A 13115-nucleotide genomic window follows, 5' to 3' on the forward strand; every position below is an offset into this window, starting at 1 on the left:
TCCACACTGTGAAAGTGGTTAAACAGCGAAGGGTATCACCTGCAACGATTGCCCATTGCACTAGTGACCCTTTGTATGGCAAACTTTACCAGGTGGTGCTCCAGTCTTTGACGTCCGAGAGAATTTCCGGGTTATAAAAAGGGTGAACAACGAGTTGTCATAGCAACGAGGCCAACTTAACACTGCTACTTGAAATGTAGATGAAACTATTAACCCCCAATTGTACTCTAGGTGAACGCCAAAAGAACGGAGTATAGTGCAAGATCTGTTAAAATATTTCGAGCATTCTTGTAAACCAACAGGTCTCCTCTAAGATGTAATATTGTATAGCCGAAGGCCCTCTTTAATTCTCCAACTTTATTGTCCGTGTAGCGTTTATGCTTTCTAGCACTAGAGTCTGGTGACATAAGCAAGCCCAAAAGGCTTGCAAAGACGGTGCGACCGGAAGTCGCTTGGGACGTAGGCAGAAGTTTGTGTTTGTAAACAACAAAAGGGTTTTTACCAAATGATTCACCAAAAAAAAAAAAAGTAAATGCACTGTACCAAAACTTTTTTTATATAAGAAAGGCTTCGTACGCTGCCGTTACTTGCCGCGGCAGCTTATGCAACTACAATCTTTACCGAGAAACACATGCGGGGAGCGCTACGTGCTTCACATTGTTAGCGGGGCTACTGACGTCAGTCCCCACTTCGTCCGCTGCCGTTGCTGCGGCAGCTTATGCAACCGCAATTTTTACCGAGAAACGCATGCGGGAAGTGCTATGCCCTTAACGTCTATCACGTGGTTTTGAGTATCTTGACACTTGTTTTGCGGTTTTCCAATGAAAATAGTGTCAAACCCACTTGATAAGAGATAAGGCGCGCGCATAAGTTTTCTGTCGTCTATTTCATCGACTACTGTTTCCGTCGACGGACACAAAAAAAAAAAAAAAAAACCCGACCAACGAGTCATATACAGCTTCGCTGTAAGACGTGCCCCTCACCTGCGCGGTCTTCGCCCTATAGATATGGAGACATCTGACATGCTAGAGCCACTGCTCGTACGTCGTACTAAGGACACGGTCTGCAGACATAATGACAGAACTTCCTGGGGACACCTTGTTCGAAGTACGCTGGCTTCGTACATACGAGGCATGCCTACAGACCGTTTTCTTTTTATCAACAATGTGACAGGACTTTCAAACGGGAAAGAAACGTGCCTCAGACAGTGCCTGCAGACTATCTTTTGTACGGCGTATTAGTCAGATTGCTCCATTATCGGCGCCCTTGAGACGCTATAATTACGTAAAAGAACCAATCACTGGACAAGAAACGAAAGGAAACATGTGCACCGATGTCGTGCTATTATTCTTCTTATTCACCACATTCGGTGGGAGTTGATACCACGAGGGCGCCACAGTATTTGGTGCCCCAGTAAACTTCCGGTAGTGTATTTATTTATTCTTCAGCAACGCACAGCGGTCGGTTAAGAAGAGTTTCCTTCAGAGAAGTTTCTGTAGTATGTTTGTAAGATCATTAGTGCATTGTACAAAGTAGTACAAATAACAAAAGGAGGAGAGACAAATGGAAAAGAAGAGGAAAACCGGAAGCGCGCAGGGGTCCGCCGATAGGGGGTGGTAGTGAGCTTGTTTGCAAACAAACATCGGTGAATAAGAATAATAGAACGTCTACTCCAAGCTGACTCGAGTAGACGTTCTCCTCTAGAAGAAGAACCCTCCAACAAGCGACGCCGAGGCGCAACCGCTTGCTCAAGGAGTCCATAAACATTCTTCAAATCCAATCTAATTAATATTAATAACTTCATTTTTAATCGATTACAACGCGGGCAACTCAGGAAAGAAACGCGGAAGAATCAGCTTGACTAGTCCTCAAATCTCTACGATGGTCACCAACAAGAAGATATTAGCACAACGCACCTTGCAGACGATAGACTGCATGATGGCATCGAAGCCGCCCTCCGCGTTGTCCAGGTTTCCAGAGAGCGCTGCCGAAGAAACGGTCTCCTGCGGTGAGCGAGTTTGTACGGTAAAACCTCGGCCACGACGTTTTAGAGGCTCATCTCCAGCGCATGTGCATTTCTGCTGATCACGCTTTGCATCGGTCATTGCAAATCGAGGACAAACATTCAGTGAATGGTGAGACTCAGGAAACATTAGATTCTCGAGACATTTTTATACTATATCGAGCCGAAATAAGTATAATGCCAAGCTAAATATGCACATTTTCACTGTATACAGGAATACCAAACAACGCTGACTTCCGCGAGACTAGGGTGCCTCAATGACCTCGCACATGAAGGCAGCCTAGGCGAGACTCTTTAAAAAGTGTCTTAATTATTTTCGGTACGCGCATGTGCATGCCCGCCCATTCATTCCCCACTTTATTTTGTTGTTTTCATTTTGATGAGCGGTATAAAACCATCATTTTGTAGTCAGTGCTTGTACTCCGCAGTTTTCTTAAAGGGGTCATGAAACGATTTTTCTACTTCTTCCTTCTTAGCTTCAATCCTTACCTCAAATGCGAATTGTAAAATCACGTCGTCGTGACATTCTTTGGCATCGGTGCGATGACTCCTAGCTTCCACCGTGCTTTTTATGCACACCATAGAACTTGTCACTCCCCAGTGACGATAAGTTCTGTCAGGGCACTCATTGACCACGAACACGAATCCAAATATTCGTCCACGGATTGATTGGTGACGAGCGAATACATCCAAGTTACGCAGTTCTGGTGTCCAATGCGTGAGCTGGGCTCGGCTGACGTGACGTTGACACCGCTGACGCGCTTTGGGAACCGCGGATGTATCATAGTGAAAAGGAAAAGGAGAGCTTTCGAGGGAAAGAAGGCACAAAATAGTCCGCTATATTTAAAAATGTTCGTACCGAAAAGCTGGCTTTTGACTTTCTACCCCCTTTCTTTTGGCCAACTAAACGATATGCGATTAGTAAAATCCGAATTTAAATTTATCCCAGCCCAAAAATTCGTTTCATGGCCGCTTAACTGTCAACCGAATTCTTAATCTAGTTGTCTTACGCGGTAAAAGTATCTTTAGGGTTAGTGAATGAAAAAGCACCTGGAGCACAAGACGTAAATAAATAATGGGAAACTTATCGCGTCTCAAAGTCCAAAAACTTCCAACTGCGCATTTACAGCAACGAGCGCAAGGTGACGGGAGGTAATCATTCAAGCCCCTTCACGTTTAAACCTTCTCGTTTGTGTGTTCACATAACGACCATTATCAAAAAGGTCTACTTCGGGATGATGCTTCTTTTAAGGCATGAAATGCTTTTTACGCTAACCCCCCCCTCTCAACATTTTGTCCGTCTGTCCGTTCGCGCATCTCCCGCTAAGTTTAGCGGGAAAATTTACATCACAAGAACACACGAATTCAGTTTCTCAGCAAACTTTAGCAGAAAACTTGTTGTCGCGACTTGACGTTACAGACATCCAGACAAATTCAGTTTCCCCGCTAAATTTAGGGGAAAAATTGGCGTCATGTGCCCTATACGCCAACTCAGTTTCCTCACTAAATTTTGCGGGGGGAAATTGGCGTCACGTGACCTGTAAAAGCCTTCAGTTTTCCCGCTTAACTTAGCGGGAAAATACACGTCACGCGACACACCAATTCCCGCACCAAATCCCTCTAATGCACTAGAGAACTCTAAAGGTAAAGGTCCTGCCATTTTTTTCTTTCTGACTAAATATATGATTTCTTTTTCGTTGCGCTGACATTGGGGAACTCACAGTGAATAGACTGCTGTTTGTCGTCAGGGGCAGCTGATGGTGAAAACCGTACGGTGGCGCACACTGGGTGTCGTGGCATGGGTTCTGAAGCCTGCATACAGGTAAGAAGGAGCTCACCTACACACCATATCTTGGAAAAAGCAGGCTTTCACATCCGGTGACTCACATCGTAATACAGTCAGTTCCATGAATGGAATCGAGCAGCAGAGTTTGATATGGCAAGGTGCGAAGTCTCATAAAAATATCCGCAATGTGAGGTTAAAGTGTAATCCTAACGAAGTAAAGACAAAAAAATATATCAGATGCAACAACTTAATTGATAAGGACAGATTATGTTTTTCTGGTGCACGCGGGCTGAGGGACGAACACCATTCTCCGACGACGGATACCATAGATGTGTATTGATTGATTAGTTTTATTTAATCAGCCTAGCATGTGGGTAGCTTGACGTTTGCTAAACATATTATTCGGTGTAAAAGATTATGTCTGAATGCAAGATACAGAAATAAAACGACCATATATTTAAAGAATACGATGGCCTCTGATGAAATCAACTCTTAACAAAAAATACAGTAGTAAAACAAAGTTAAAACTATGTCGTGCACAATTGTAATTGTAGCATTTTATATAGCTGACGGCATAGCAAATCGTCCACGAATTTAAAAAAAAAAAAAAATTTGTTTTCACGCTTTTTTTTTAAGTTCTCGATCTGCGACGGTAGAAGCAAACACCTTAATCAACTCACAATTAAAAAAGTCACTCGAACTTTTAATATGTTTTCTCTTTCGCTGTAAAAAGAGTAAACGTTGGCCTACAACTTTGGCGCGGGCATCTTAGGATGCGCGAATCCGCCTGGGACGTTTGCTTCTCCCTTTCTACGTGTGCATTGCGGGAAAGCAAAAAAAGAAAGGCCGTAATTCGCAGACATAAACAGGTTTCAGCGGATTAACAAACAAATAAAGTCGTATACTGTAAAAGAAATACACAAAGGTGAAAATAAATCCTAACTATTTTATTACCATGCACAGCTACTAAAAACGCCTACTACTTTTTTTTAGTGTGTGTGTGTTTGTTTGTGCTTCTATAAATGTGAATATGTCACCGAACACCAAGATCCCAGAAAACGAATGGATGGATGGAGGGTAATGGCTATACCCTTTGTAACGGGCGGCAGCTTGCGCCACCTAGCCTATCATTTCGTCATCATTTTTTTTAAATTTGTATAAATTTTTTGCATTTTGGTATTTAACAGAAAATAAAAACTGTCTTTATTTTTTTCTTTTTCATTGTGCAACGAAACAAACGTAAAGCTTTTCTCGTTCACTTGTTCTTTACTTTTTTTGCATTGAATTCACGAAGCGATAGTGCTGAAAAGAGCGCGAACTGTCGTTCCAAAACAAAATCACATATTTAAAAAAAACTAAAAAAAAAACGCGTGAGTGTTTTACCTTGCCGGTGTCGTGTCCACGTAGGGCATGACCACCTTGTCGATGAACGAGCCGAATCCCAGTCGGAAGTTCCGCGTAACATTGAGCATACTGGCCACTGCGGAAAAAACCCCGCACCCCATCGTCCCTGGTCTGTCGAGGCAATCAAGGAACCATGCGTGTACTTTAAAGCAACGCCTTCGCGACAATCGCGACGACAGGCGAGGAATTGTCTAGGTCAAGTTTGTTTAGTAAATAATATTACAGTCACAAGTTTGCCTGCTTCTTCGAAGCATTCTATCAGTTATACATAATCCTGAGGCGCGAAAGCATTTGTTGCCCCTCGACGAGGTCAGTTCTACTCAATAACTACACCGCCACACACACAAACAGAATATATATATATATATATAGTGTGTGTGTGTGTTTCCATATTTCCATAGTATTTGCTGCTTTGGTATCGGGATATATTACAACTTTTAAGCGAGAATCTAGTTGAGTAGATACCCGCTAAACGGTAAGCATTTTTCGAATTAACTTCTTCTATTTTCCGGCCGTTTTTTCTTTGATTGAAAGAAAAGGAGAACGAAGTGTTCTTACTGTGACTGACGAAGAGCCTACCAGGCCCGAAACGTTTCAAGCTCACTTTTTTGGCGACCTCCTCGACCAACTCTATTAAGGGCCAAATATTTCTGTGAACATATTTCTCTCGAGTGCCGTCTTTTTTCTCAGGTGCTGTTCCTATATATATATATATATATATATATATATATATATATATATATATATATATATATATATATATATATGTATATATATATATATATATATATATACAGGGTGAAACAAGGAGACGGCAGGCTCTTTAAATCGACCGAAAAATTCGGTTTCTTAGCCTATCGCGCTACGACTTTGTGCAGCGTTGCCCACAGATATGGTGCACTTTTTTTTTTTTTTTTTTTGTAAAATTTGCAAAGAGCGAATTTACCTGAGGAAAAAGTAAAGAGAGAAAAAGGATTAGCTCCTAGGGAAACGCAGCGACGCCTCCGGTCTGCAAACAAAACGGCGCCGTTTCACACGAGAGACAAGAGATGGCGCAATCGGTCGCGACGCCAACTGCCGACAACGAACGAGCAGACGACGGCGAGAGCCGGCGTCTTTAGCAGACAAGGAACTACAGTTCCTTGTTGTTACCGCGCCTGTCTTTTTTGTTTCTGCGACTGTCGCCGCCTGCGGAACGCGCTCCGCTTTTGAGTCGAAAAGACCGTCTGCTAAAAAGGCTGCTCTCGGCGCCGTATGCTCGTTCGTTGGCGGCGTTTGTTGCGCCATCTCTTGTCTCCCATGCGAAACGGCGCTGTGTTGTTTGCAGACCGGAGGTGTCGCTGCGTTTCCATAGGAGCTAAGCCTTTTTCTTTCTTTACTTTTTCCTCAACTAAGTTCACTCTTTGCAAATATTACAAAAAAAAATACACCACCTGTGGACAACGCTGCACAAAGTCGTAGCGCGATAGGTAAAGAAACCGAATTTTCCGGTCGGTTTAAAAAGCCTGCCGTCTCCTTGTTTCACCCTGTGTTTATATATATATATATATATATATATATATATATATATATATATATATATATATATATATATATATGTATATATATATATATATATATAGGAACAGCACCTGGGATAAAAAGAAGGCACTCGAGAGAAATAAGTTCACAAAATATTTGCCCTTATAGGAGATGGTCGTCCGAGGTCGCCAAAAAAGTGATCTGCAGATACATTTCGAGCCTGGTAGGCTCTTCGTCAGTCAAAACGAGAACACTTCGTTTTCCTTTTCTTTCAATCAATGTAAAAACGGCCGAAAAGAAGTAATTGGAAAAATGCTTACCGTTTAGTGGGTATCGACTCAACTAATTTCTCGCTTAAAAGTTTAATATATACCGATAAAAAAGCCGCAAATAGTATTGAAGTGATTAAATATAATATTATTAACGCCATTATTATCACAAAACCAGTTTTTGGGACATGTGGTTGGACATAAGCCAACTATACCTGGTGTCATGTGAAGCCAATGAGAGGCCCAATGTTAAGCGTTTGCTCGTGTCACATTAAACGACGAAGCGAGAAAAAGAAAAGCAACAGTGCGGCACCGATTAGAAAATCTGAATTAAATGTCCATAAAAAAAAGAAGGCAATGACCCTTTCGATCTGTTAAGGCCCTTCGGTTATAAAGTATTAAATTTATAACTAAATTCCGATTCTTTATTTTTTCGATCTCTGGTGGTTTGAAAGCCCCCCTGCAGTATAATAAAATTAAAATCCGAAAGTCCGTTATGTCCCGCGGAGTTTAAGTGACGAGAAACAGGTCCGCCAACGTGTTTACGTATGTGACTTTTGTGTACATTCATGCGTTTTCTTATGCTTGTTTTAGTTTCTCCTATGTATTCAATTAGAAATTTTTTGCATTGAATCAAATAAATAACATTTTCCGAACCCGCCGACGTGAACCGTAAGTTTTCCCGGGCCAACCGCGCATCTGTACAGGATAAAACTATGAAGAACTCGTCACATCCTCGCAAGACCGCCATTTCCCTTGTGCAGCTTTTCACTGCACGAGCACAGCTCTTTCCCCTCCTAGCTGTCGTTTTTCCCCTTGACCTATAATTTTACTCTAATCCAGGTGTCTGCACGACCAATTACGCTCTCTACGCCCTCGCGTCCCAACGCGAACCCAACCACAGCCGAGAGCCGTGCTGTATCCGGCGGCAGCGCAAAGTGCGCGATAGCCGCCGCTCCTCCGGAGGCGGAGGAAACGAAATGTGCGAGTAACTCCCGCCGCGAGGTTCGATATGGCGGTGTGAGGATCCGGAACCAACTGTGCGCACAATTAAACGGAATCAACCTCACGACTCTACAGCCAGAAAAGCACGGGTCATACCCATCGCGTGAGGCTGGACTCCACGGAGCATTACACACACACAGAGCTGATAAAGTGAAAACGGAAACTCTGGATTTCTAGATTTCGATGTCTACGCATTAGACATCACGTACCCGGCAACGTTTAGGGTGCTTAGCTTCTAAGTGTAGCCTCTGGCCACAAGGTACTCGTTCAAAGCGATCTTGGTCGGAACCACAAGAGTGCATCCGTACCTTGAAACGCTGTCAACTAACGAAGCTCAAAACCGCGCTGACAGCTCAAGCAAGGCCAACTGGGAGCTAGCATGAGGTCAAACCGAGACGCAAGGCTCCTCCCGGACAAAATCCAATGCGGGAATAAGTTCCAAACACAGTCCATGCAACCGTCATCCGCAATGGGTGCGTTCTCCACCCGGAGCGATGCCTCTCTAACGCGTCCGATCAATAACAAGGGTTCCAAAACATTAAATCGATACGCGAGCAAAGACGGTTAGGCGTATTACATTCTCGAACCATGAGTTGGCACCTTTCCCAACAGACGTGACCGACCGGAGGCGTAGGTGGGGTGACGTCCGGCGCTACAGGCCTCGAGACGTGCGGTAATTTCGACTCACACAGCGCTCTTGGGCAAGCAGGATCAACCTGCCAGCATCCAACGGTGCGCTGAACAGCAAATACTCATGGCGCTTCTCGCGACGGGGGATAAGTAAATTCCTGACATGCTGGGAAAAAGGGTTAATCCCTAAAGACAATGCCAAAGGTCCGCGCCTCCTCGCCAGGCAGGCGATCATGTCAGCACCTTCGTGCGGCGTTCCCGCCACGATGACCCTCCAAAAGAGCGGGAAACAGTGTCCCAATTCAACCGGAAACAGGTAAGGAATCGGAATGCCAGCCTGATCGAAAATCAGGCCCCACGTTGCGGAGAAGGCGAGGGAAGCAGCATCTGGAAAGTCGGAATCTTGGTGTTCAACCAAGATTCCGACTTTCCGGATACCCTCGCCTTGTTTTCGCGGCGATAGACTTTCCTCGTGTGAGGGCTTCGGGCTTCACGATAGTGTACATACCGTACATACAGTTCCGGCAGCAGTGGCCCGTCGACAACAAAACCCAACAGCAAACCAGCTTACCCGTTCTCAGTATCCGTGTGTACCCATTGGAATATAGAAGGAATTTGATAACCACAATGGGTTTTGTTGTTGGGTGTTTCCATGTCAGTTAATACAGTGATGGTCGGGGTGATATTTTGTATACTTCTGTATAATATACACTACATGAAAGTCATGTCCTTGGGAGAAGCACTTTGCTATGCATAGGGAATGATTCACGAAACGCGGGCCAAATCGTTGATGTGAAAAGTACGCATCGCACAGAAGAAGTTTTGATGTAATATTAGATCCTGCCAAAGGGCAAATTTAGGAAAAGATACGTTCTTGATATAATTAGGTCAATAGTTACTTTTAGTAATTACCTTCATAATTAAAAAATTTAAAAGTACCATTTTAATTACAAGCATGTGGGCATAATTGAAATATTATAAATCTGCTTACGTTATAGAGATATAAGGAATACCCAGCGTATTACGGCGCTCCGTATAATACAGTCATATCAAACGCGTTTGAAAAAAAAAAAAAAAAAAGGAAAGGGGGAGGGGGAAACGCAAGAAAAAACAAATATAGAACTATGCTAGGGACAGCATGCCTTTCTATGCCCTTTAATACAGAAGCACCACCGTACAGCCTTTGTCGGTTGTAAAAAAAATGTCTCCTTGCAGTCGATGTCCTGCGGCAAAGCCCAATAACAATGACAAGCTAGCTCAATTTCAGTGAAGGTATGTTGTCATTTCCCTTTCAAGGATGTCATATCATAGGTTACTCAATCTTTAGCTTTTACCCTCACAAGTTAGTTCAAGTCACTGTAAACGGTTAAGCAAAGTACTAAGAAATAAAAATATGAGTATTTTAAATATTGATGTTGAATTTTGCCACATTTAGAAAAATGAGCTGCGTTTGTGCATTAACAACAGAACTACAATAATGGCTAGGCATATTTTTCTTATATATTCATAAAATACACTTAAATAATTTAATGCTTATATCATTTTCGTCGTTTTATATGAAGTAGTTTGTTGGTAAATAATTTGTGAATATGTCTGAATGTGTCTCTAAAACATGTTTATTTGACGTGCTTCGTAATTTGTTTTACATGGAAATCCTTTATTGTGATTTTTATTATTTTGTGCACATGTCTTAACCCTTTAATAAAATTATTGGAAACAATTATTACGACGTGCATGCTTCGGTGTGTAATTGAGAGCTATGCAAACTACCAAAGCGAAACCTTGGCAGTCTCCAAGCCTCGAGCTTGGAAATTTTATATCCCAAGAAGAACATTTTCTACGGCGTTCGCATATAGCTGAACGCTCCTCGCAAGAACATGGGTTTAACATATATTTTTACATAAATATAAAAAAAAATATTGAGCCGGACCATCATGGCACGGTAAGACGTGGGAAAATCCTGCTTCATAAGAAAGAACCATCTTAAATGTTGCTTTCAAGTCCCAAAAAATATCACGAAACTAGTACCTGGAAGTGTTCGAAACGTAAACTTGACGTTAAATACTAGTATATTTTCCTCTGTTGTTGCGACTAACATATACTGTTGTTGATGTTTCGTTAAAACCGGTTGGGTCCAAAAAAATTTTTTCCTTGTTCGTTCTTGCGTTTTGTTTGTAGGAAATTAGTTAAGGTTACATCCGGCCATTGTGGCCAGATATAAATTAAGCAAAGCTAATCGCCTTCTGGACATCTTTTCCTGACGTGTTTCCCAAGCCAGAGACGAAAAAGAATGTATTCTAATGCCCCCGAAAGAAAAGAAAAAACACTCAAACTTACCCATGTCGTCTGCAAGCTCTGCCACCTTGTCCCTGTGGTCCTTCATGGAATGGGTGAGGTCCATCAGGTAGTACAGGTCCACGGGGTAGTCATCCGCTTGGCGGTATCGGACCGTGAACGTCTGCAGAGCTCCTGCAAACCAAGTTAGGCGTGTTACGCGTAGTACAGTCTCCAACTATACGACAGACCCATTCGCCGAAGCCGTTTCTGCGGCGGTGCTAAGCACAGTTCGACCACAGACACTGTGGTTTCGGGGAGAGACTAGAAGAAAGGTTCGTTCATTTCCTCAGCCGAACCAATGTGGGTTGGGCCAAAGCGAATTCAGCCAATACCTCTAGAAGACAAAGCGGCAGACTAACGTGTATGCCGCTTCGCGGCGTGCCTCGTCGAGCGTCAGTGTGTTTGACGCTGAGGTCAGGTCGGAGTATTCACGAACGATGACGTCCCACGCGCGCCGGCCTTGTCTTGTGGGCAGTATTGATCCAGCACAGCCGCCGGAAACGGTCTCGTCGAGCGGGCCTTCTATATCGTTGAGGACAGTACTGTGCATACAAAAGATCCCCCGTTCCAGTTTCACCAGCACTCCGTACCTTGTCTCAGAGCCAAGTGCACCTTGCCGGGCTGGAGCTGCACGTCGGAACCTGCCTTGTCCAGGGGCTGCGAAGGGCCAGACACAGTGTGAGGATTCCTAAACATGTTGTGTATACAGCGGGACTCTGTCAGACTTGAAGCTCTATTATTAAAACTACTAGTGTGGGGGAAAGTAACCATTTAGGGCTGTAATTAAAGTGATAAAATTTGATGGCCCACCAATACCCTTTCAAAGTAAAATGAAAAAAAGAGAAAGTGCAAAAGTGACAATGTCGTGTTCGCGTTAAGAGTATTGAGAAGTGTTTCCCCTCTTCTCCTCTTAAACGACATGAGATGCAACACTCCATCCAAACCTTTGCTAGGTCCATGGTTGGTATAAATTTTATTGTCTCTCGACTCGTCAACATGACTGAGACCAAAAATTTGCTTTCCAAAAATCTAGCCTGGATCTGACTTTCTTAAAAAAATTTGAAGGAATGACAAAAAAAGTATGGCGAGCTGTTCACGCTCATATTGTCCTTAATACACTACTTGTTTTCAGAATGTCGGTAAAACAGGCTCAGCATTCGCAAAAATCACATCCCGGTGTGAAAACATCACACCCCTCACCAGGGCGAGCGCTAAAATTTGCACTAGTCAGAAAAACAGCTTATATTTCTAAAAGTTGTATAGGCCTCGGCTAACATAGTCAAAGCCGAATTTTTTGTATGGAGGCTTATATAGCAGGAATACAGTGTCGCGAAGCTGTGCTCCCACGCATGCTTGGTTTATCTTTACTTTATGCTTTAATCTTCTCCGAGAGTTCGAGGGTTCGCTCGTCTCCACGGCACGGCTCATGATTTCTGCCGGAGTCGGGAGGCACCAAAGTGGGGCGAACGTGAACGCTGTAGCTGTATACTTAGTTTATAGAACCCCCTTAAAAGGGGTTCTATAAACTATAAAGGGGGTTCTATAAACGGAGCAAAGCCACCTCCGCTTCGGAGGTGGCTTTGCTCCGTGGATATACCTTCTCTGTCTTCGAATGCACTTTCTATTGGGTCATTCCATGCCAAAGGAGACGCGGCGATTTTTGCATGTCGCATGGCTGGGATATGTACGAAAACATTAATTTGTATAAAGAAGCCTCAGAACTCCAAGAAAAGTATTTTCTGGAAAAAAGACGTTTTATTTTGGCTGATATCGTGCTCTAAATTTCTGGAATTTGCATAAAACCCGCGTAGTTAAGAAAAACATTGGGAAAAAACGGTTGCATATATCACACAAATTCATGTGAGCGTCTAATTACTTAATAACATATGCCCTATAGTAAAATACAAGCATTGAAAGACGCCATTTTGAGTTCGAATAGGAGCTCAAAAATGAAGAGATTTTATAACATTCCTTCAATTTGATTAGTCAACTTAGAGTCGAGTGTTAGCAGCAATGCTTTTATAGTTTTTTCTCAAAGAACTAATAATTGTGTTGCACGTGTTAAATTTTCAAAGCCTCATTTTGTTGCCTTTTAGTTAAATTAGCAAAATTTCCAGTTTATGCAGAAACGGCCTCAATG

The 13115-nt window shown here is 43.0% G+C and overlaps 1 protein-coding gene across 1 annotated transcript in view; it reads right to left on the bottom strand.

The window, feature by feature from the left end:
• Nucleotides 1–13115, bottom strand: part of LOC8034743 (integrin beta-PS) — a 145195-nt gene that overhangs the window by 63180 nt on the left and 68900 nt on the right. Inside the window, exons 4-8 of the mRNA XM_029977297.3 lie at nt 11566–11632; nt 10976–11107; nt 5193–5289; nt 3745–3835; nt 1917–2003 (exon numbers count right to left, since the gene is read on the bottom strand). Coding sequence (XP_029833157.3) covers nt 1917–2003; nt 3745–3835; nt 5193–5289; nt 10976–11107; nt 11566–11632 — 474 coding nt within the window. The remainder of the gene's footprint in view (nt 1–1916; nt 2004–3744; nt 3836–5192; nt 5290–10975; nt 11108–11565; nt 11633–13115) is intronic.

The sequence above is a fragment of the Ixodes scapularis genome, unplaced genomic scaffold, assembly GCF_016920785.2.
Source record: "Ixodes scapularis isolate PalLabHiFi unplaced genomic scaffold, ASM1692078v2 PGA_scaffold5__190_contigs__length_132052651, whole genome shotgun sequence".
Lineage (NCBI taxonomy): Eukaryota > Metazoa > Arthropoda > Arachnida > Ixodida > Ixodidae > Ixodes > Ixodes scapularis.